General features: G+C 41.8%; 2 protein-coding genes across 12 annotated transcripts in view; one reads left to right on the forward strand and one right to left on the reverse strand.

Annotated features, from left to right (window-relative positions):
- Positions 1–2,307, reverse strand: part of LYRM4 (LYR motif containing 4) — a 92,093-nt gene extending 89,786 nt beyond the window's left edge. For 5 of the 8 annotated variants that reach the window (XR_005103396.1, XR_005103395.1, XM_037381751.1 and 2 more), the window contains exon 1: positions 2,109–2,215. Coding sequence is in view for 6 of the 8 variants with exons in the window: in XM_037381751.1 (XP_037237648.1) it covers positions 2,109–2,194 (86 nt within the window). In the remaining 2 variants the exon portion in view is untranslated. Of the gene's footprint in view, positions 1–2,108 lie in introns of all 8 variants that reach the window. The other 3 variants (XM_037381750.1, XM_037381752.1, XM_037381754.1) reach the window with 2 other exon arrangements.
- The window catches only part of FARS2 (phenylalanyl-tRNA synthetase 2, mitochondrial), a 249,509-nt gene continuing 231,906 nt past the window's right edge, over positions 2,275–19,877 (forward strand). For 2 of the 4 annotated variants that reach the window (XM_037381744.1, XM_037381742.1), the window contains exon 1: positions 2,337–2,374. The gene's annotated coding sequence lies outside the window, so the exon portion shown is untranslated. Of the gene's footprint in view, positions 2,375–19,877 lie in introns of all 4 variants that reach the window. The other 2 variants (XM_037381746.1, XM_037381745.1) reach the window with 2 other exon arrangements.

Consider the following 19,877-nt stretch of genomic DNA (forward strand, 5'->3'; position numbering starts at 1 on the left):
AATACATACTGTTTGCAATAATAAATGTCTGAAATTCTCTAACCGAAATAACGAATCAATAAGATTAACCTTTAACAGTTTCTACTTGCCTACAAGCTGGTTCTTTACAAAGTCACTCGGTTTACTCCGGGGTAGTACCATATCACATTACAGCAGCCCCAAGGACATAGCAGGACTGCTTATCGTGGCACCAAAGAAGCTAGCAGCGTCTCCATTTTAACTACTGGTGTGGCATAAACACCAAGGCAGAATTGTTGTGATCCCAACAGACCCATAGATATAATAGCTGCTGATTGTTTCCTGCTAGAAACTGCTATTGCTTTTAGTGCTCACAAATGCGTATATACCACAAGATTTTATACAGTTGCTGATTTTATCTAAGGATAGGCCCATCAAAAACTGAGATGTTTCCTTTAAGGAAAAGGAAAACTTGCACTGTGATAGGTGTCCAAAAAAATCAGATAGCCTAGGTAAACATATACCTTACCGAGTTCCATCCTTCCAAACTTGCTAGTGCAAAAACCAGTAAAAGAAACAGAATGAAAAGCTTTATGCTGCATTAAGCAGAGAACTCATCAGTGCACCATTGCCCGATAGTTAGCCTTGATTTGAGCTGCATGCCAAAATTTCCATACAACCAAGACACCTGCAGGTACATACTTCATTTCTGAGGGACCTGGGGAGGTGGGCTGGGTCCCAGATATGGTTTACAGAGAAGAAATGAAAGCGATTTCCCAAGTTCCCTGTGCTCCATCAGCAAGGGGCTGGGCAAAGCGGTCCACATGTGGTCTGTGAGGCTGCTGTCACCAATTACTGGTGCAACCAATGTGAGGTGGTGCTGGCTTGCCTCCTCACACCGTTGTGGACAGTCAGCTTCCTGACTGATCACCCCCCACCACAAACCCATTGCTGAAAACATGCTGTGGCCCAGCCAGGAGCTACATTTGAGTGTTCACCAACTGTACATCTCACAGGCCTCAAGCCATCCCCATTACGTACAGTCCTCTCTGTTAGCCAGAATAACGGCAAGCTGGGATACTCAGGACAGCGAAGAGCACGACGAAACCTTGATAGCAGGGGATCAAAAGGAGGAGGAAGGGAACACGACGCACACACATGCTGCTATGTGGAGTTAGCAATGTTTATTAGATTCAGCTCTGTTTCAGCCCCACAGACTTTCTTTTAAGGGCACTCCATCACACAGAAGGTTTGGGGAATACTTATGCCTTGAAGAGTGCAGAGCTCACCACAGTTATGCAAGTTCAAAGGCTTCTGTTCCCAGCTCTTGCCAGGCTAGAGATGATTCACAGCAAAAGTAGCTCACATGACTCTGCCTGTGGGTCCAACTGAGCAGTGAAGTGAATAAACTACCAGTGGGTAACACAATTTTGCCAGTGCTGGTGGGGAGGCACCCCCTGTGAGCATAGCAGCTATTTAGCGGAGACCAGGCCTATACCTGTAGCACACAGGCAGAAAACGTTTACCAGAAAACGGTGCATGCCTTTTGCCAGCTGCCAGAGAAGGCAGCCTGCCACGCAGCGCGGCACAGCGCATGGCGAGATGAGCAATGCCTGCTCCCTCGTCACACACAGCACCCTGAGCTCGGACGGCCAGGGTGCCAGGGTTGGGCAGGGAAGCCAGCCTCCTCCAGCACAACCAGGGCCGCAACCTGGCCCCCGCTCCCCCTCACCACTGAAGGGCTGCGTCCACACCAGACACCAGCTTTTTCAGGCTGGGACAATCTCCGTCCCAGCCCCCTCTCCTACAACAGGGAGGGCCCATCGCCGGTGCTTGAGGCAGCCCGGGGCCAGGCACGGGGACCGAGGGCTGCCCCTGCCCTGCGCCCCGACCCCCGCGGGCTGCCGCCGCAGCCGGGCCGGGCCCTCGCTGCCGCCCCCCAGGCACGGCTGGGCCTGGGCGGCCGCCCGCCACCCCCGGGGTGCCCGGCAGTCACGGCTCCCCCACGCCCGCCAAAAGCGAGCCCCCGCCAGGCCTAAACGCCGCCGCTGTTTCACCCCCCGCAGCCACCCCCGCGCCCTCGCGGGGAGAAGCGGGGCCGGGGCCGCTGCCCGCCCCGCAGCCCATCCCCACCCGGGCCGGCAGCGCACCTGTAGTTGTAGCCGCTGAAGCGCTGGCTCTCCCGCAGCAGGGCCCGGTACAACCGCAGCACCTGGGCCCGGCTGGATGCTGCCATGTTGTCAACACCAGGCGGGTCCTCCCGCGGCGAGGCCCCTTTCCCCGCCCGGAGCGCCCGAGGCCGTGCCGGCCCCTGGAGCCGCCTCCCGCCACCCGCGCCGGCCTCTCTGCGCGCCTCCGCGGCGGGCAGGCAGGGGCGGGGGCAGCCGCGCCAGGAGCGGGAGCGCACGGCCCGGCGGTGAGTAGCGGCGCGGCCCGCGGGGCCGAGGGGCAGCGGCTGCTGCTCGGCCTGGGCCCAGGCCAGGCCCGGGGCGGGGGCGAGGCCGTGTCCTGCGCGCCGCAGGGGGAAAAGGCTCTTCCCGCCTGGGGGGGCCCTGAGGGGCGGTGGGTGGCCTGTCCGTGCGGAGGGCCCGGGGCCGCCGGGTCGGCCCCGTCCGTTGCCGCAGATGTGGCGGCTCCGCCGGGCCTCCCTCCCTTACCCTCCGCTGCGAGGTCGCTGCTCAAGCCTTGGCCTGCCCTGGAGCACTGCCGCCGCGTCCCCAGGAGGGGGGGGGCTGCCGGGCTCGGTCCGGGCCGCTGTGCCTGGCCCCAGCGCTGGCGGGGTGGGGAATGGGCTGGAAGGGCCGGGTCACAGGGGAAGGCAAACCATCGTGCTAATAAACTGGTCGGTGATGGTGGCGTGGTTGTGTGCACCCGTGGTTGTGGCGTGGGGAGGTGGGTGCTGGCAGGGCGGCGCTGGGACGGGGCCTGGAAAGAGCAACAGGTGATGTGTGCCTGGTGGTGGCATCGAAATGGCGGTGCGGGTCTGCAGCGAGCCTTCCTCGGTGCCGGTGTGCCAGGGCCCGGTGTGATACTGTCATGGGTGTGCTGTGCCGCTCTCTGTATCCTGCTGTATGTGGAATTCTGTTATTTAAACTAACTTGACCTGTGTAGTTACAGTTTCAGTACTGTTTTAAGTAGTGAGGGTCTGATGGAGCTTAGCAAGCATTTGCTGTCTCTGTGCTTTTATTTTCAATGGGAAGTGTCTATTTAAATACTTAGTATTTTCTTACTTTTTCCACGGCCCTGAGGACTGACCATATGGGTTTTATCAGTGTCCTCCTCTAAGGTTCCCCATTTGTGCAGGTTTTCAGAAAACAAGTGGCTGTGTTGGGTGAATCTAACACATAGGCCCGCATGTGTGGAAACTGGCCTCGAAGAGGGCAGTACCCAGGCAGGAATGAGTGTACACTGTGCCTTTGTGCCGTGCAGTGCACAGAACAACTGGTTACCTGAACCATTTAAAGAGTAGGTTCTGCCTGTTCTTGGTCTTTGTTCTTCTCTCCTGTGAGGCTGGAGCTCTTTTTCTACTTAAGTGCTTCTTTTGTTGCGCATGCCAGAGGCATCCTGATCCTGTTGCTGCTGGAAACAGCACATACTAGCATCTTCTGCTGAAAGTTTTGCCATTGCAGAATAAATGTGACTTTGTAACTTACAGGTATGATGCCCTAGCTGTACTTAATACTGATTTTAAAATATTATCAATAATATGACTTATTTATAGTCCTTACATGGTTCCTTCTTTCTCCGCAGTAAACATGTCTCTGGCAAAAGTGGTTCAATTGCTGCTACTAATTGAACTTACTGTATATGCACTTTGAGTAGTATTGTTTGTGCCAGTTGTACATCAGATGCAATTTACAGTTTATTGCATAGCACTGAAATAGTTCTGTGTCATGAATATAAATACCGTATTTCTGGATGTAAGTATTATAGACACACAAGCGTTTAAGTTGAACTTATCTTTACAAGTGTGCTATGTTTTAGCAGCCTTTTTAGGGTCAGGAAACTGGAATTTTCCATACATAGCAACGTTCTTAGCTATTCTCTTTATCAAAACCAAAACTAGAAATGTTAGAGGAAATGTTATATTTTTGTAGAAAAATGTAAGCAACTGAAACAGTAAGTGTCATGCTTTTGAAGGCCTTCCCTTGTATGTTACAAAACACGTGTTTTGGGCTAGCTTTTGGCAGTCAGAAAGCCAAAATAGGAAAATACAAAGTAGGCATGCTCTTCAGTTGCCTGTGGAGCCAAACGAATTCTCCTTGTAGCCCAAGCCATATTGTTGATGCAGATTGCCACACAGGAAGTGGAGTCGGTCTGAGGTACTGTGCTCCCCTTATCTTAGCAGCTGTTGGTGGCTGGGCACTTAATACGTGTTAAGGCTGAACTCTTGGTTTGTGTCTGCAGATTTATCATCTTCCTTGAAAGCAGCAGCGGCAGCCCTGCCCTTTGTTTTGCTCATGAGCTTCAGACAGCTTGAAAGATACGGATTCATCATGTACAGAGCAAAACCTAGCTTTGAGAGTTCAGTGAAGTTACATAAAATCATTCTGTTGATGAGTGTGGCAGTTATTCTATCTAATTTTACAACAGCCCTCTCTGTTATTGTGAGAAATAGTTTTGATGCTTGAGTCTTCAGCTCTAAATGATGAGTGAGTAATTTGGAAGAAAGAAAAAGGGATTAAGCAAACTTTGTTTACAAGAACACTACTGATTTAATATTTGCTCAGTAATTACAAATTATTTTGAAGTAGCCTCAGTTGCTAGTCTTGTTCCTAAATCCCCCTGACAGTTGTTGTGATACTTTTTTTAAATTATTATTTTTGTTAGATAACCATAGTTTTTCTCTTAAAGAAGCACGGGAACCTCTTATGTTTAGAATAAGCACATGTAATGTACTATCAAATGCAAAGTTAACATAACAAAGGAAAAAGTCCTTGCTCTTGTCTCCCTTTTTTTGGATTAACCTTTATTACACTCAGGGAAGGAAGAACAAATTTTAGCAGAAACTTGTCCTGTTTGTGCAGTTGGATTGGTGCTATTGACTGGCAAAATTATTTTTTAGTGTATTTTGTTACTGTATTTTCTTGGAAACAATGGATTGGGTCTCAGAAGTCCTGTCATTCTGCAGTAGGTGGACATTGCCTCTGCTGTGACTGGGGTACATGTGTTTCTGCTAGACTTCTGTTTAAGTGCATCACTACAAGCCTGCAGAGAATTTGAAGGACTGACATAGCCCAAATGACCACTGTTATCCTGTGATGATGGAGCCCATGTGTGGGGAGGCAGTGATGATCACTTTATTAACTGCCTCCTCATTCCCAAGGAAGAATCCACACCTGAATTTAACTTAAGATACCAGGCTAGGACCAATCAAGACATGGGATGATTTCACCCCTCCCAAACTTCTCTGGTTTAAAACTCAGTGCTGTTTTATTGCTACATTTTATGGAGATGGTTTCCTTACCTGCAGTAATACATATAATCATTGTTGAAGGGGGCTGGTGGATGTTCATTTGTACAGAAGTCTGCTTTTGGCATTTGGTCTGAGGAAGGAGAGTGGCCCGTGCCTTGCCTTTCTGCATTTCTTGGGGTAAATAAGGACTTTGATAATGATATGTCATTTGATAATTATGTAATATCACTATCTGAATAGTTACTAATATTTTAAATATGTAGCTGCTAAAAAAAAAATAAAAATGAGGGGAAGGAATTTGGATTAAATACCTGCAGAAACTGTGGACTGGTGTGAAAGAAAACAGCTGTTATTCTCCAGTATATATTGGATGTTTTGTCATATGCTGCTGAATTGTTCCTTGTGGTACGCTATTTCAGCTTTATGATATGGCACTCAGCACTTAAAGAGAGCATGTGCTTTCCTGGTACACTGCTGTTCATGTTCATTATTTTTCTTTGGAGGTCAGAATAATATTTGATTCTTGTGATACTATAGTTTCTTTTAATTTTTTTGTTTGTTTGTGAAAACGTGCTAACTTTTCCCTGCTGCTGTGGTGTAGTTTCTCTCTCTTCTGTTCCAATTCTTGATGGACAGCATTGTACGCAATTAGAGTCTACCCAGTGTAGAGAAGGACCTTTAAAATAAGGACTATAAATCACAAGAATGTTGGGTTCTTAGTCACAAATGTAACAAACTATAATTGAACCATTCCCTATAGTATGACTTCCACAGGATCAAAAGGAGGCCTTGAATAACTCTGCTTTTTTTTAGAAATATATATTTATTTGGTTTCCCTGTAGAAAAGAACATTTTAATCAGGAGGAGAAACTTCTGTTTTTCAAATTCAGCTGTACTCCTGAATTATTTGTGCGTTTTGGAAAATTCTACCTAAGAGATCAGAGGGAAGAAAAAACCGGGACAGAACTTCTCTCTTAGTCACTTTTTGTGAGTTACCCCATCTCTTTCTGAACTGAATTGCAGAATGTTGTGTATTGTTTAAAGTAAGATTGTAAGAATGGTAGTAATAGGAAAAAAACCAAAAAACAATCCCCCCCCCTCCCCCCCCCAAAAAAACCCCACCAAACCCCCACACAACGCGCCCCCCCCCCCCCCCCCCCCCCCAACCATGGTGTTTTCTGTTGTAATACTTGGTCATGTAAGGGGAAAACTGTTGATCTCTCATGCTACAGACATCAAATTGAAAGAAACAATGCATTTTTTTTTTCCTTGTTGCCCTCAGTTTTAATTCTCTAATTTTCTGTGGCCATGTGCAACACTGGAGGACTTCATAGGCATTATGTTCCCTGCTAATTATATATCATGCTAAGAAGCTGGACAATTAAGTTCAGCAATTGTGGGGTAACTTCTGGATCAATGACAAGAAATGTTGATATATATACCGTATCAGTTTTGAAAGAGGTTGATACTGCACATGTGTTGGTACAGTACTTTGAAATGCCTGAAATAAAAATGCTACAAAAAAGTTCAGAATTAAAAGGATAATTCCATGTTACAGCAGTAGGCAAGAGAATAAGTAATAGGGGATTAAAATTATGAATGATGCTTAAGTAGTTTGGTGTGTAATGGTTGCATTAAATGCAAATGACACTTCTAACCTTAATGCTGATGGAAATCCAAGTTATTTTTCAAGACAAGAACCCAACAAGAAATGAACATATTTTCACTGTGTGGTTGTTTGTTGTACTTAAATTTTACTCAGAAACCTAATCATGAGAAGCAGGAAAGACAGGCTTTATTAAATGTTCTCATCCATGACTTCATCAATTCAGAAATGCTTTCTTTGGTGCACTTTGTAGTGTTTTTATCTATTTTAGTCTTAAATAACTTTCCTTTCCGTGGGAAAAAATATTCTACTTTATGTTGTATCTTGCTGTTAAATGTTTCTTGATGGTCGGCCTATGCCACTCTCTTCCCAAAGTTTCTCCCACTCTGTAATTTCTGCCCTTTAGTCATGCTGTGTAATTCCTCTCCCTCCTCTGTGATTTACACTGTCATCATATTTCTCAATAGCTGTCACCTAGCCTGTCTAACATTTAGTTATTTTGATTTTTTTGTTTTTCTTCATTTTAGTGGATATTGAATATTTTAGCTTAGAAAGCAAACTTAGCTGTTAAACAAGGACTGATATTTTGTTTGAGAGCAACTGAGAATCTCTTGGTAGCCACCCTTGTGTCTTTTGTAGACTTGTTATTTCCATTTTGCCAGGTTGGTTACAAATGTACTGTCAACCTTTATTTCACGATCATAATTGCATCTGAGATGTCCTGCTAGAGCTAAGTTTTTTCTTCTCTTGAGTTTATTTTTGTCATATATGAATGTGCATATGGATATGTATAAAAGCATGTGTGTAGTTTGTCATGGTGGTAAGGGTCATGCTATTCATCCCAGATTCTCAGTCTTGCAGCTTTGGGGATTTGTGCATAGCCAACGGTGCTGTGGGTTTTTGTCTGGTTACCCTGGTTTTCCCAGGTATGAGAAATCAAAGGCAGCCTGTTGCTTGGGTGCATCCCAGTTCTTTTCCTACTCACCACATTGTGGGCATGGGCTCCCTTGTCAGACAATACTAGGGGTTAGCTCCACTGAAGTCATGAGCTGTGGCTTAAGTCCTTCCCTGAAAATCCACTTCACTAAGCATTTTATTATAAATACATCTTGTGTGATTATTTCCTGAAAGCAGTTCCTAGAACAGAGTATCAGTGAGGGCAGAAGTATCACGTTGCTGTAAGGTGAAGTGGAGCTGATGTAAGAAAACACCTTTTCCAAGGTAAAATAAAATGGGACATGTGGAGGTCACAGATTTTTTTTATTTTTTTAGGGAAAGAAAGGTTAAGAAAACTGGTTTACAATGGATGTGTAAAGCAGCAAGGATTAAGTGGATTGTAAGCAGGCTATCTGTTTAGTTTTCTGACTGTCATGAGGGGAGGGGGAATATAATTTCCTGGTTGTAAAGCATTTTCATTTTATATGATGCTATGCATTTATGTGACTTTTTGTTCTGGTAGGTTGGACTTTTGGTCCAGAAAAAAAAAAACACCTAAGAGTTTAAATATGAAGCTGAAACAAAGAAATCTAAAGAGAGTATTTCTGGAGAAGAAAAGAAACTGGAGCAACATTTTCATTGAAATGAGGAAAATGATATACCCATACTAGTGAATCGTAGTAATGTTAGAGTTTGATAACTTAATTTTGAGTGATCCTTGAAATTTTTGATTTTTCATCTTGTATACTATCAATTTTATGTCCCCAGAGCTCTGGCCAGCATTAATGGTACTGGATTAGGGGCATGTTTCTAAATGTATTATGCTCCTGATGCATTTTTAAGGGAAGAGGAGTTGTCAATATTTCATAAAATCATTTAGGCTGGAAAAGACCTTTGAGATCATAAAGTCCAACCATTAACCCAGGACTGCCAAGTCCATCACTAAAACATGTCCCTAAGCACCGCATCTATGCGTTATCTTAAATATCTTCAGGGGTGGTGATTCTACCACCTCCCTGGGCAGTCTGTTCCAATCCTTCACCACCCTTTCAGTGAAGAAATTTTTCCCAATATCCAACCTAAACATCCCCTGGTGCAAGTTGAGCTGTTTCCTCTTGCCCGCCACTTGTTACCTGGGAGAAGACACCAACACCCCCATGCCTACAGCCTCCTTTCAGGCAGCTGTAGAGAGAATAAGGTCTACCCTCAGCCTCCTCCTCTCCAGACTAAACACCCCCAGTTCCCTCAGCTTCCCCTCACAGGACTTGTGCTCCAGACCCTTCCCCAGCTCCGTTGCCCGTCTCTGGACACGCTCCAGCACCTCAGTGTCTTTCTTGCACTGAGGGACCCAAATCTGAACCCAGGGTTCAAAGTGTGGCCTCACCAGGGCCCAGCACAGGGGACAATCACTGCCCTAGTCCTGCTGGCCACACCGTTTGGATACAAGCCAGGATGCTGTTGGCCTCCTTGGCCACCTGGGCACACTCCGGCTCATGCCCAGCCGCCTGTCAGCCAGCACCCCCAGGCCCTTTCCCACCAGGCGGCTTTCAGCCACTCTGCCCCCAGCCCGCAGCGCTGCGTGGGGCTGGTGTGACCCACGTGCAGGACCCAGCACTGAGCCTGGTTGAACCTCACACCACTGGCCTCGGCCCATCAGTCCAGCCTGTCCAGATCCCCCTGCAGAGCCTCCTGCCCTCCAGCAGATCAGCACTCCCCCCCCAGCTTGGTGTCATCTGCAAACTGACTGCGGGTGCACTTGATCCCCTGGACCAGATCGTCAATAAAGATATTAAACAGAGCTGGCCCTGGCACTGAGCCCTGGGAACACCACCTGTGACCGGCTGCCAGCTGGAGGTAACTCCGTTCACCACCACACTTGGGGCTCGACCATCCAGCAGCTGTTCACCCTGCCTAGAGCACACCTGTCGCAGCCACCAGCAGCCAGTCTCCAGGAGATGCTGTGGGAGACAGTGTCAAAGGCTTTACTAAGGTCCGGGCAGACAACATCCACAGCCTTTCCTCATCTACTATGTAGGTCCTCTTGTCATAGAAGGAGATCAGGTTCATGAAGCAGGACCTGCCTTTCACAAACCCCCGCTGGCTGGGCCTGATCCTCCTGTTGTCCTGCACGTGCCGCATGATGGCACTCAGGATGAGCTGCTCCATAACCTTCCCGGCACGGAGGTCAGGCTGACAGGACTGTAGTTTCCCAGAACCTCCTTCTTGAATTTTCTTACTTGCCTTCACACTTGTAGACAGAACTTTGTTTTTATTTTATTTATATTTCAATTTTTTTATATCTGGGGTGGCTGTACCAAAATTTGTCTTTCAGCCAGTGCCTGAAGAGAAGAAACAAAAGCACTGACTGAAGGTAATGGGCAAAGGCAGCAGAGCTGAGAATTATCTCTGCTTGTGGGCATGTAATTACAAATAAATTTAGTTTTCTGAATCTCTCTTTGACACCAGCACTGCCTGCCTTTTGAGGTTGTAACAAGTTTTTAGTCCTTCCCATTTTAATAATAAAAAAATATCTGTTCATCTTCAGCAACTGTTAGACGTGTGCAAACCAGGTGTGCTAACTGACTTTGCTTTCCAGATAGAATTCATGTGTTTTCTCATTCACATGAAGAAAATAATGAGACTTGAGATATAAAGGTAGATAGATAATAATAATAGGTATATAGGTAGAAGATGATACTCTTCTGAAGGACAAATTCTAGCACCTTTATATGGGAGTATATGCATAATCCCTTTGAAATCTGTCCAGCTACCTAAGCAGTTACGTTACTGTTTAGTGTGAGAACAGGTGGCAGAATTAGGTTCTCTTTACTTTACCAATCACTTTTAATTGAAACAAATTAGAATCCAGCATAGGATGCTCTGATGAATGCCAGTGAGCTCTTTGGAGAGACAATAGTTAATGGCCTTACAAACCCTGCCATTAATCTTCCAGTCTGTTAGGTTCCTGTCCCTGTAGCAGAATAAGCTAAAGGCAATGGGTGTTCATGGCTCTTCATAAAGTTTTGTGTCTTAGCTTAAACTGTGGATGAGGGTGGATTAAGGTGGGGATGCAAACCTATGAAATGGAGCTTCCAGCTTTCCTATAGGGATGGGTTTCACTTTCTGCAGAAAGACACAAGAGGAATGAGGGAAGAAATAGTTTTAAGTACTGTTCTGGGAAGATTTGAAAGTTCATCTGTCTGAAGTCCTGGATTAAGTATCTCCTTGTATTTCTGTGATCAGCTTTTTCAGGTATGCTTATGTAGCCTAGGATCAGTTTTGCCCAAGATCAGGTTGGCTGGTTTTTTTTCTTGTGGCACTATACATTCTTTGTTTCCTTTTATTTATTTTTATGCAGGTGACTTTCATAATTGTTTAACTTTTGTCTTGGGTTTGTTTTGGTTTGGGTTTTTTTGGAAATGATTCCTGGTGAAGTATGTGTGCTACATCTAAAATGGAGAAAAACAGATAAACAGAGCAAATTATCAGGGTTATTACAGAGACTTAATGGTGTGTCTTAATTTTTTTTGTGTATGATTTCAAAATTGGTTTGCTGTTCAAGACAGTGTTCAAGACCTTCATTGAGAGTGTTCTTATTTTTGAGTGTATTAACATAACTTTTATTGTCTTCTTACTTATTTTGGCTGTAAACGTAGCTTTCTTTGAACCACTTGTTTAAACTTTGATTTTATTATACTAATTAATTTCAGGGTGAAAAATTGCATAGTTCATTATACCAGCTCTTCCCTTTGGAAGATAATATTCTAAAATGGACAGATATGGTATTGCACATGTAAAATTATCAGATAATGAGGAGCTAATTAAATATCAGCTTTGTATAGCTTTGTTGAACTTAGAAATCTACTTGCTTTTTATGTTGGCACAATAGCTTTTTCAAGTTTTATGGAAGCAAGTTGTTCTGAACAGATAAAGATGTTGTTTGATGAAGGTTAGCTTTTTCTGTTTTCCTTTCTGTCCCTCTCCCTCCGTGCATAGATTGTGATTCTTATTCCCCCCCCACTTCCACTCCCAATGTATCTTATTGTGATACTGCCATTTTGTCAACATTTTCTTGTGGGAGGTTATATTCTTAGTATTATATTAATTCTACAAGCAGAAACTCTGCTGGATAGATGAAAACTTGAGCTAAGTATGTAGGAACATCATGTTTATTCTAGTTTCTTTTATCAGACTCCCTATGTTTGTTTTTTAAATTATAAACACCATTTAAGACATATTGCACATTCTACCAAATCCTGTTTCCTCACCTAATAGTAGGAATTCACTTGACCCCAGTGTCCCCTGACTGCTCTCATTCCATACCCTGAGTGACAGAGCCTGCTGGGCCTGTATGGAACTCGCAGTTTGCAACATGCTGAAAGATCAATTCTACAAATGTTTTTAAAGAAAAAATAAGAACAATTATTATGTTTAAATTTTGATTCTCTCTGTGCGTAATGGACATGGCATTAACTGAAGATTGGTTTGTCATATATGACCTTGAGCTATCATAACACATTATTTTTCATGAATAATAAAGATTTGATTTTTTCTTACTTTCTTTCTCCTCCTAACTTGTATACCTTCTTCCTCCCAGTTAATGTGTATATCTTGCCTCAAAATACAAGATGAGGGGATGTTGCCTTTTGTTATCTAAGGACTGGATGGAGAAATCCTCTCTGTGCCATAGTTTGAGACGTGATTTCCTGAGCTCTATCTAAATTTTCTTTCTAAATTTTCTATCTACATTTTCTTTCACTGAGGCTTGCTCTGGAGGGAAGTGTGACTTTAAAGTATCTGGTGCCATGGAAGGGTTCTCTTGACATAATTAAAATATATGGCTTCCTCAAGGCCTTTCAAACAAAGGTTTTATTTTGTTCTTTGTGCTGTGCTTTATCTGGGATTAGGATATTGACATTAGCAAGCCTTATAGGAGATATGATTCTATGATACGCTATATGGTAACATTAAAGATAATAAAGCATGAAGCTGCTTGGGAGCCCAGTATCCTAAGGGTGCTGTGAGCCCTGGACTCATATATATCCTATTTTCCAACATTAATGACAAAGAAGTTGGTGATAGTAGTCTTGTTCTTGTTACTGTAATACTCTCAAACTTTTTTTTTTTTATCTTGTGGTAGCAGGACTGGACAGAAACACAATTTAAACATATTTTAAGGTGTACTTCCTTGCTTTGCTTGCTACAGAGTATCATGGAACTAGTCCTTTAACAAGTTATAGGAGATGTCAGCACCTCTTGAACACTGTGAAGGTAGTAGTGTTCAAATACAGTGTGACGAGGTAGGTGTGCCTGAATATGTATGAATTAATCCAAGCTGTAAACTTGAACTGAACCAGAGCACAGCTGTATCGGGGAAAAAACAAATCCATTTTCAAATTTGACTTGTATTTATTTGAATAGGCAGAACTTTAAATTGAGGGGGTTTATTATAAAATTTCACGTGAGTATTTCTCAGCAGTATTGTATATAAGTGTCACTTGTTGCAGTTTAGTATTTTTTTATAAAAATACTTTCACTTTTTTTTACCCATAAGCTTTAAACATAGTTAATGCACTTTAGCAACAGTTACAGAAAATTTTTCATAATATAAGTAGAATATTTGTAGATCGTGTTTTCTGTCTTTTGGTAATCTGTGTACATTGACAGCTGTAAAACATACAAAGTGATATTTTAAAGCTTGTTAATGGAGGTTGGCTAGGCAGTTAATTGTTATAAGTCTTCTTGAGTACACTTGTTCTGAAAAGATTAAGGTTTTCCATCTTGCAGCCCAACAGTGTGTTGGGAGACTGAGGCAGCACACAGGCTTGATAAAATCATGTGGGATTTTTGAGAAATACATTATCCATCCACCTGTGGTAAATTTTAGTGCTGGAATCAAGGAAATAACACCAGAGTTTGTTAAAAAATAAATACGTATATATAATAAATTTGCTAAAAAGGCCAGGCTAAAGGAAACCAAACTGGAAATGTTTAGCAGTGCTATCTTCATTTTTGTTTTACCTTCTGAAATTTGTATTGCTGTGAGACTAACTGTATTGGGACAGATACTGTGATTGTATGAGACTTGCTGGCAGAGCTGTCTGTATTGTTTGCAAATCCTGCTGTTCATGTGCATTCGGCATTTTGTGTAGGTTAAATGGGTTGGAATGAACAGTGTCATTTAGAAACTTCTGCGGTGGGTTGTCTTTTTTTCCTTTTACAACATGCTCATCAATACTGCACTCTGTGTAGGCTATCTGCTTTTTCCTAGACTTTTTATTTTTTCCTTCTTTATTAGTATTTGCAACCCATGTGCTTTGGGATCGAATGTAAATGATGATACAGAGTTTCTAAACAGATTTTGTTTGCTCTAACATAGTAGATATTTGCAATTCTAGCCTAAGACTTTGGGTTAATAGTTCTTGAGAGATGAAGGGGTCTTCCGCTTCTAAATCCTGTTAATAGTAAGGGAACACAACAGTCTAAATCACTAGCACAGAAATGGAAGAATTAAAAAGAAAATAAATCTGGTCATTGATTTCTGTTTCACTCAGTCAACAGAAAATGGCTTCTATGATAAGGAATCATACCAAAGCAATAGGGGCTTCTGCAAAAAAAAAAAGGTAGATTATTACTTCTTAGTATAACTTGTAGGTCCCATTTACATGTTTCAGAGATAATGGGCCCTTATTAAGGAGTGTAAGCCAACAGCAGTGTTTTAAACTAGAAGAAAGTCTCCAGTGTTTTTCAAGAGCAGTATTAACACCTGGGTAAATTTATAGGAGTCAGGTTTTACTCATTGTATCTTAAACTCTAATAGGCTGTGTTATCCTGCAGCTATGTCTGTACTCAGTCAAGAGCTGAGTTTAGAACCATTTCTTACACGTCTGGACCCAGTCAAAAAAACCTGCCAGCATCGTTTTTAATTGGATGCCTAAAAGTGGCTCTGCAGAAATCTTCTCTGGCAAAGCAGAAGAAAGATGGTAGGAATTTCATTCATCACTTTCTGACACATCTCTTTAGTTTCAGGCAGGGGTTGAGTGAGAAGGGGCATGCAGACTGGGAGATCATTTCACATTCCAGTTCTGGATTTCAGGGCTCCATGAGGGATGTTTTTGCACTGCATAGGAATAAAATCCTGCTGCTCTGACTCCCAGGTCACAAGGTTCCCAGTGAGCTTCCAAGTACCTATAGCAAAGGGTACTGGGGGTGTGGTAATAAAGGCTGTAGTAACACCATTCCTTTTCCATTGTTTCTAATGTGGTTCTTGAACATGAAGGAGTTGCTAAGAGTAGACCTCTTTGGTTATACCTACGAAACTTTCTGATGTGATGGATGTGATCAAAGCAAATGCCTTTTCCAACAAGAAATGCTTGAAATCTGTCTTAGGTTAGGAAGGGTGTAAGGTGGCCAACTAGGCAGCACTGCATACACAAGTTTTGAAACTATGACTGAACACCATTTTTCATTTAAGCTTGTGTCCTTGTATAGACAGAATGTCAAGTTTTAGACATAAACACTATTTCTCCTGTTGAAAACTGACAACTTCAGTTTTCATTTAACTGACTCTTGATTCTTGAACAGAAAAGGTTATTTTTTTATTATTTAATTTCTTATGCAATGTTCATTAGTAGCAGTGATGCATATATTGGATTCCCAAATAAAGCTTTTACAGCAACTCCTGTCCAGCTCTGCTTTAAACGAATGAGAGCCTTTAGGCTGATCTGAATGGACATCTGCTGAAACCCTGACTAGAGAGAGAGCTAAGCATCTGTGCAGCAGTGGGAGCTGAATTTTGAGGTGCTGAAATTAAGTTCTCATTTTTAATACAAGCATTTAGTGAAAAATAGAATGGGAAAAAGCACTGTTAACGAGTTGAACCAAAGGCTTTTCAGATAGGTTTCATAAATGTAATGTTCAGTTTACTCAAGTTGTTCAACAATTGTGACATTGCACTTGAAATGCAATTAAAAATAGATTCATTCCTTATTTCTTTGACTTCAGATTATCTTTCTGTTAATCTTAGGAAGCACCATAAATTTAGTGCTCTATTTCCAATACACTGGATTGACGTTTTCCATGCTCAGATATGGCAATATATTGCTGCAGTGGTGGACAGTGTGGCACATAAATACATTTATTATGAGGGTAAACCTGTATGTGAAGAAAATAGTTGAAATCTTCTAAGGCTATTGATGTAACAATAATAATAGTAGTCTGTTTTCCTTCAAAACGTGGAGTAGCCTCTAATATAGCTTTATAGAAAAGATTACTTTATGTTGTCAGCTGTCAAATAATTAATTTAAAACTCAGATCTGAGGGGAGATACAAAATCTGTAGACTCATATGGAGTCCTCTTCATTTTCACACTGTTGGAATGCTTTTGATAAAGAAGAAAGCGGATGGAGTAGCAGCTAGCTGCCTGGAACTGATCCACAGCTCATTGAATTAAATGGGAATCTTTTTCATTAACTTTGATCATCCTTGGATTGAACCTGTATGCATATGATTTAATTAGTAGCAAGCTTGGGAAATGCTGGTATGTTGGCTTTTCTGGTGTCTTACCTACTGAGTTGGTAATTATATAAACCAATATATTTATATATCTATGATACAGCAAGTACAAAAGTACCCACAGTTTGCTTTCCTAGTGCTGAATCTTCATGTAAAAGCTAGACATTTTACTGCTAACCCCACCTTTTTTTTTTCTTCTTGCTGATTATAACATCATATCTGATCATGTTCTATTACACATAACACAAATCTATTTTGATGTCATTGAAAGTATTTTTATGCCAAAAAAGGGAACAGATTGTAACTCTATTGTTTAAAGTCTATTTTTTAAATGTATCCCCAAACCCCTTAAGTTATATTTAACATTAAGGGTTAAAAATGCACGTGTTTTATAGGTTGTCTTCACCTCAGAGCAAAAAGGAGGTTCTGTAATGTCAAATGTTGAGTTGTCCAATAAAGTATGTTTTCATCATGGATCATATTGAAGATATCTCTAGTAATCCCATCATTTTGTGGGGGTTTTGTTGTGGATTTGTTTTTTGGTTTGTTTTGGGTTTGTTTTTTGTTTTTTTAATTCTGTAATGCCATGTAGCTTCGTGTTGGGAGATGCCTTTACATTTGGTGAGAATTTGAGGGGCAGCTATGGGAAACCTTTCTGCATTAAAGGCGGGTTTGCAGCAGGTTTGTAGGTAAAGCTGTTGCACAGTCATGGCTCAGAATGGCCAAATGTCTCATCTGAACATTTGTTACATTTTTACCCTCAACCAGATTTCTATCCCATTAATCTGTGCTGTGTTGTACCTTATAGGTGAGCTATCCCAACACCTTTGCTGGGGCAATTCATGAAGGTGAGATACTGTTTGGGTGAGGGAGGAACAGTGGTGGGAGCTGGCTTTGGATGTTGACGCTGGACACAGATTCCATGTATGTGTCCTGAGTTTGCTTTGCAAATACTGGCAGACCCTGTTGTGAGTCTGAATGACTTAGAGTCTTAAGAATTCATGAAAGCTACTAGGCTTCTTATGTATTAGTGGCATAAACAGGAATAGTAGGAATAAATACCAAGGTAGAAAGGGAGGTGTTAGCTTACAAGCCTTTCTCAATTTAGCATTGGTGTAACTAGCCATAAATCTGTCACTTGGGTTTGCTTATACTTTCAATAGTTTGCACACAATTTCTAGCACAATAAACAGGGGTTCTCTAAGGTATCTGTTGTATACCTGTCAATGAAAATTAAGCTAGAAAGATTAGGTCTGTGTTGGTGAAAAAATACTAAAAGCCATCTTAATTTTTTTTTCCTCCTCTTTTTAGGGGCATTTAAGAGTTACTGTGGCAACATTTAATATTATGCCAACAAAATGCTGAGGGTTTAGGTGGTATTTTCTCTGCTGCTTTGCAGGAAAAAAGTTTCTGTAGCCACTGCAACATAGCACAGAACATACATTACTTTTGAGGGAAACTACCTTCTTAAATAAGCATGACACATGCTCAGGCCATGATGATGTTTGATTCTCTATCACTTACAGTGATTTTGTGGGACATGTATTACAAAAATATCTATATGCTTTAGGAAGTGATCCAGACCTTGGAAAAGGGATGAGTAGGTGATCTAAGAAGTTGGGGTTTTTTCTTTTTTCTTTCCTTTTTTTTCTTTGTCTTTAGCTGCTGCTGAGCTTATATTGCTAGTTCTCCATTTGCATTTGAGAAGGGACATAGGTTAGCAAAATATTTTTATCTCTTGCCTTTGGTTCTCAAAAAATTAATAACCCCTTTTAGAAGGGGAACTATACTTTTAAGATACAAATCTCTGAAACAGGAGAATGAAAACCTATATATGGTCTACTTTTTTGGTGTTAAACACAGATGAAAGCAGAAAAATATTGTTTAATATATTTAATGTATTGTGAAGCAAGATACCATATTTTGCTGGTTATATATTTTGAAACAACATAGGTAAATGATATGGGCATTGTACAAGTTGAGAAAACTGATCTTGCTCTATCAGAAATCTGCTGTTTGATGACTGCCACGAGATTCTCAAGGATGTAACTATAGAATAGTTATCTGACCTGTTACACTCAGAAGGAACTAGTATTTGGTTTCTTGTGTTTGAATGCGTCAGATCTTCTGATGTAGCTTATTGTTTCTGTGTAGTCTGCTGTTTCAAAAAATTCCCATCATTGACGTCACGCTTCCCCATACCTTTGAAAAAGCAGACCTTCAAAAAGCAGTGTCTCTTGGTCTTTGGCCCAGGATCATCTGCAGAGAAATGTGTGGTTTGTGTTGCACAGTCCCTCTGTGCACGTATGGTTTGACTCCACAGTCTCCAGTAATCCCTCTACATCTACAGTGAAATGCAATGGCAGCTTGTTTCAGATTTCTGGATGTTAATCAATCTGTTCACACTTAAAGGTGTTGCAGGCCAGTGAAAGTAGCGAGTATCATGTATGAATGATATGAAAGAAGCAAAGTGGATGTACGTGTACACAGAGTGGCAGATTGCCTGTGTGTTCTTTAGCAATGACCTTTATCAGTGAGAGTAGACTCAAGTTGTGTAGTTTTTTGAGAACCAGAGTGCTACTTTTGCTTGAAGTGTTGCTGGGTGCAACGTTTTGCCATCACTTTTTGAAGACACTGTTGGGTTCAGTTTAATATTTATTCTTAAAAATTCCAGGTTTTAAGCACAGATTCCTAAGGAAATGACAGCTGTAAGATGGTATTTGTCCATCATCTGTAAGCCCTCTTTTTTTCCACTTCATTCAGATTCACAAGGAATGTCCAGATTGCCGAAGACAGCAAGTTACATGTGGTGTGTGAGAATAAAGGGCTTAATAAAGAAGAGAGATCCTGTTAATGCCTCAGCTAAAGCAGAAGTAGCAGGATGAATTTTTCCCTTCCCACTGAATCTGCAAAACGAGCTTTGCCTCCAGACACAGAGGAAATAAAGTTTTGGTGGTTCTGCTGCTTGCAAAAAAAGCTTACTGTAAACTCCTTACCCTAAGGATGAATTATGTTCCATTGGCTGACACATCTTACAAAAGCGGAAAAGAGAATGGTGCTGTCAGAAATATTTTAAAAGAACCGAGAGTGGATGCTTTATGAAAAAGTGTATACGTTGCCTTTCAGACTATTTTAGAAGAATAGTGTGTCTATAGGGGAGGTCTTGAGACAGAAGATGCTATTTTTCTTAGTCTTGGGGATCATTAGCAAATGTTGGAATTTCATAGAAATGGTAATCAGCTGTAAATGTAAACTGTTAGATCGTTGCAGAGGGAGAAGGCTGCTTAGACGTGTTACCATAAAGTTTATTGTCTACTTCTTTAAAGCTGTCAGCGTGTTGCCATCACCTGGAAAAGCACACGATAGCTTGTCATAAATGTATCAACTTTTTTACTCAAATGAACATCTCCATTGGTGGTGTATGAGATCTTAAATGAACTGTTTTTA

Source organism: Falco rusticolus, chromosome 3, assembly GCF_015220075.1.
Source record: "Falco rusticolus isolate bFalRus1 chromosome 3, bFalRus1.pri, whole genome shotgun sequence".
Taxonomy (NCBI): domain Eukaryota; kingdom Metazoa; phylum Chordata; class Aves; order Falconiformes; family Falconidae; genus Falco; species Falco rusticolus.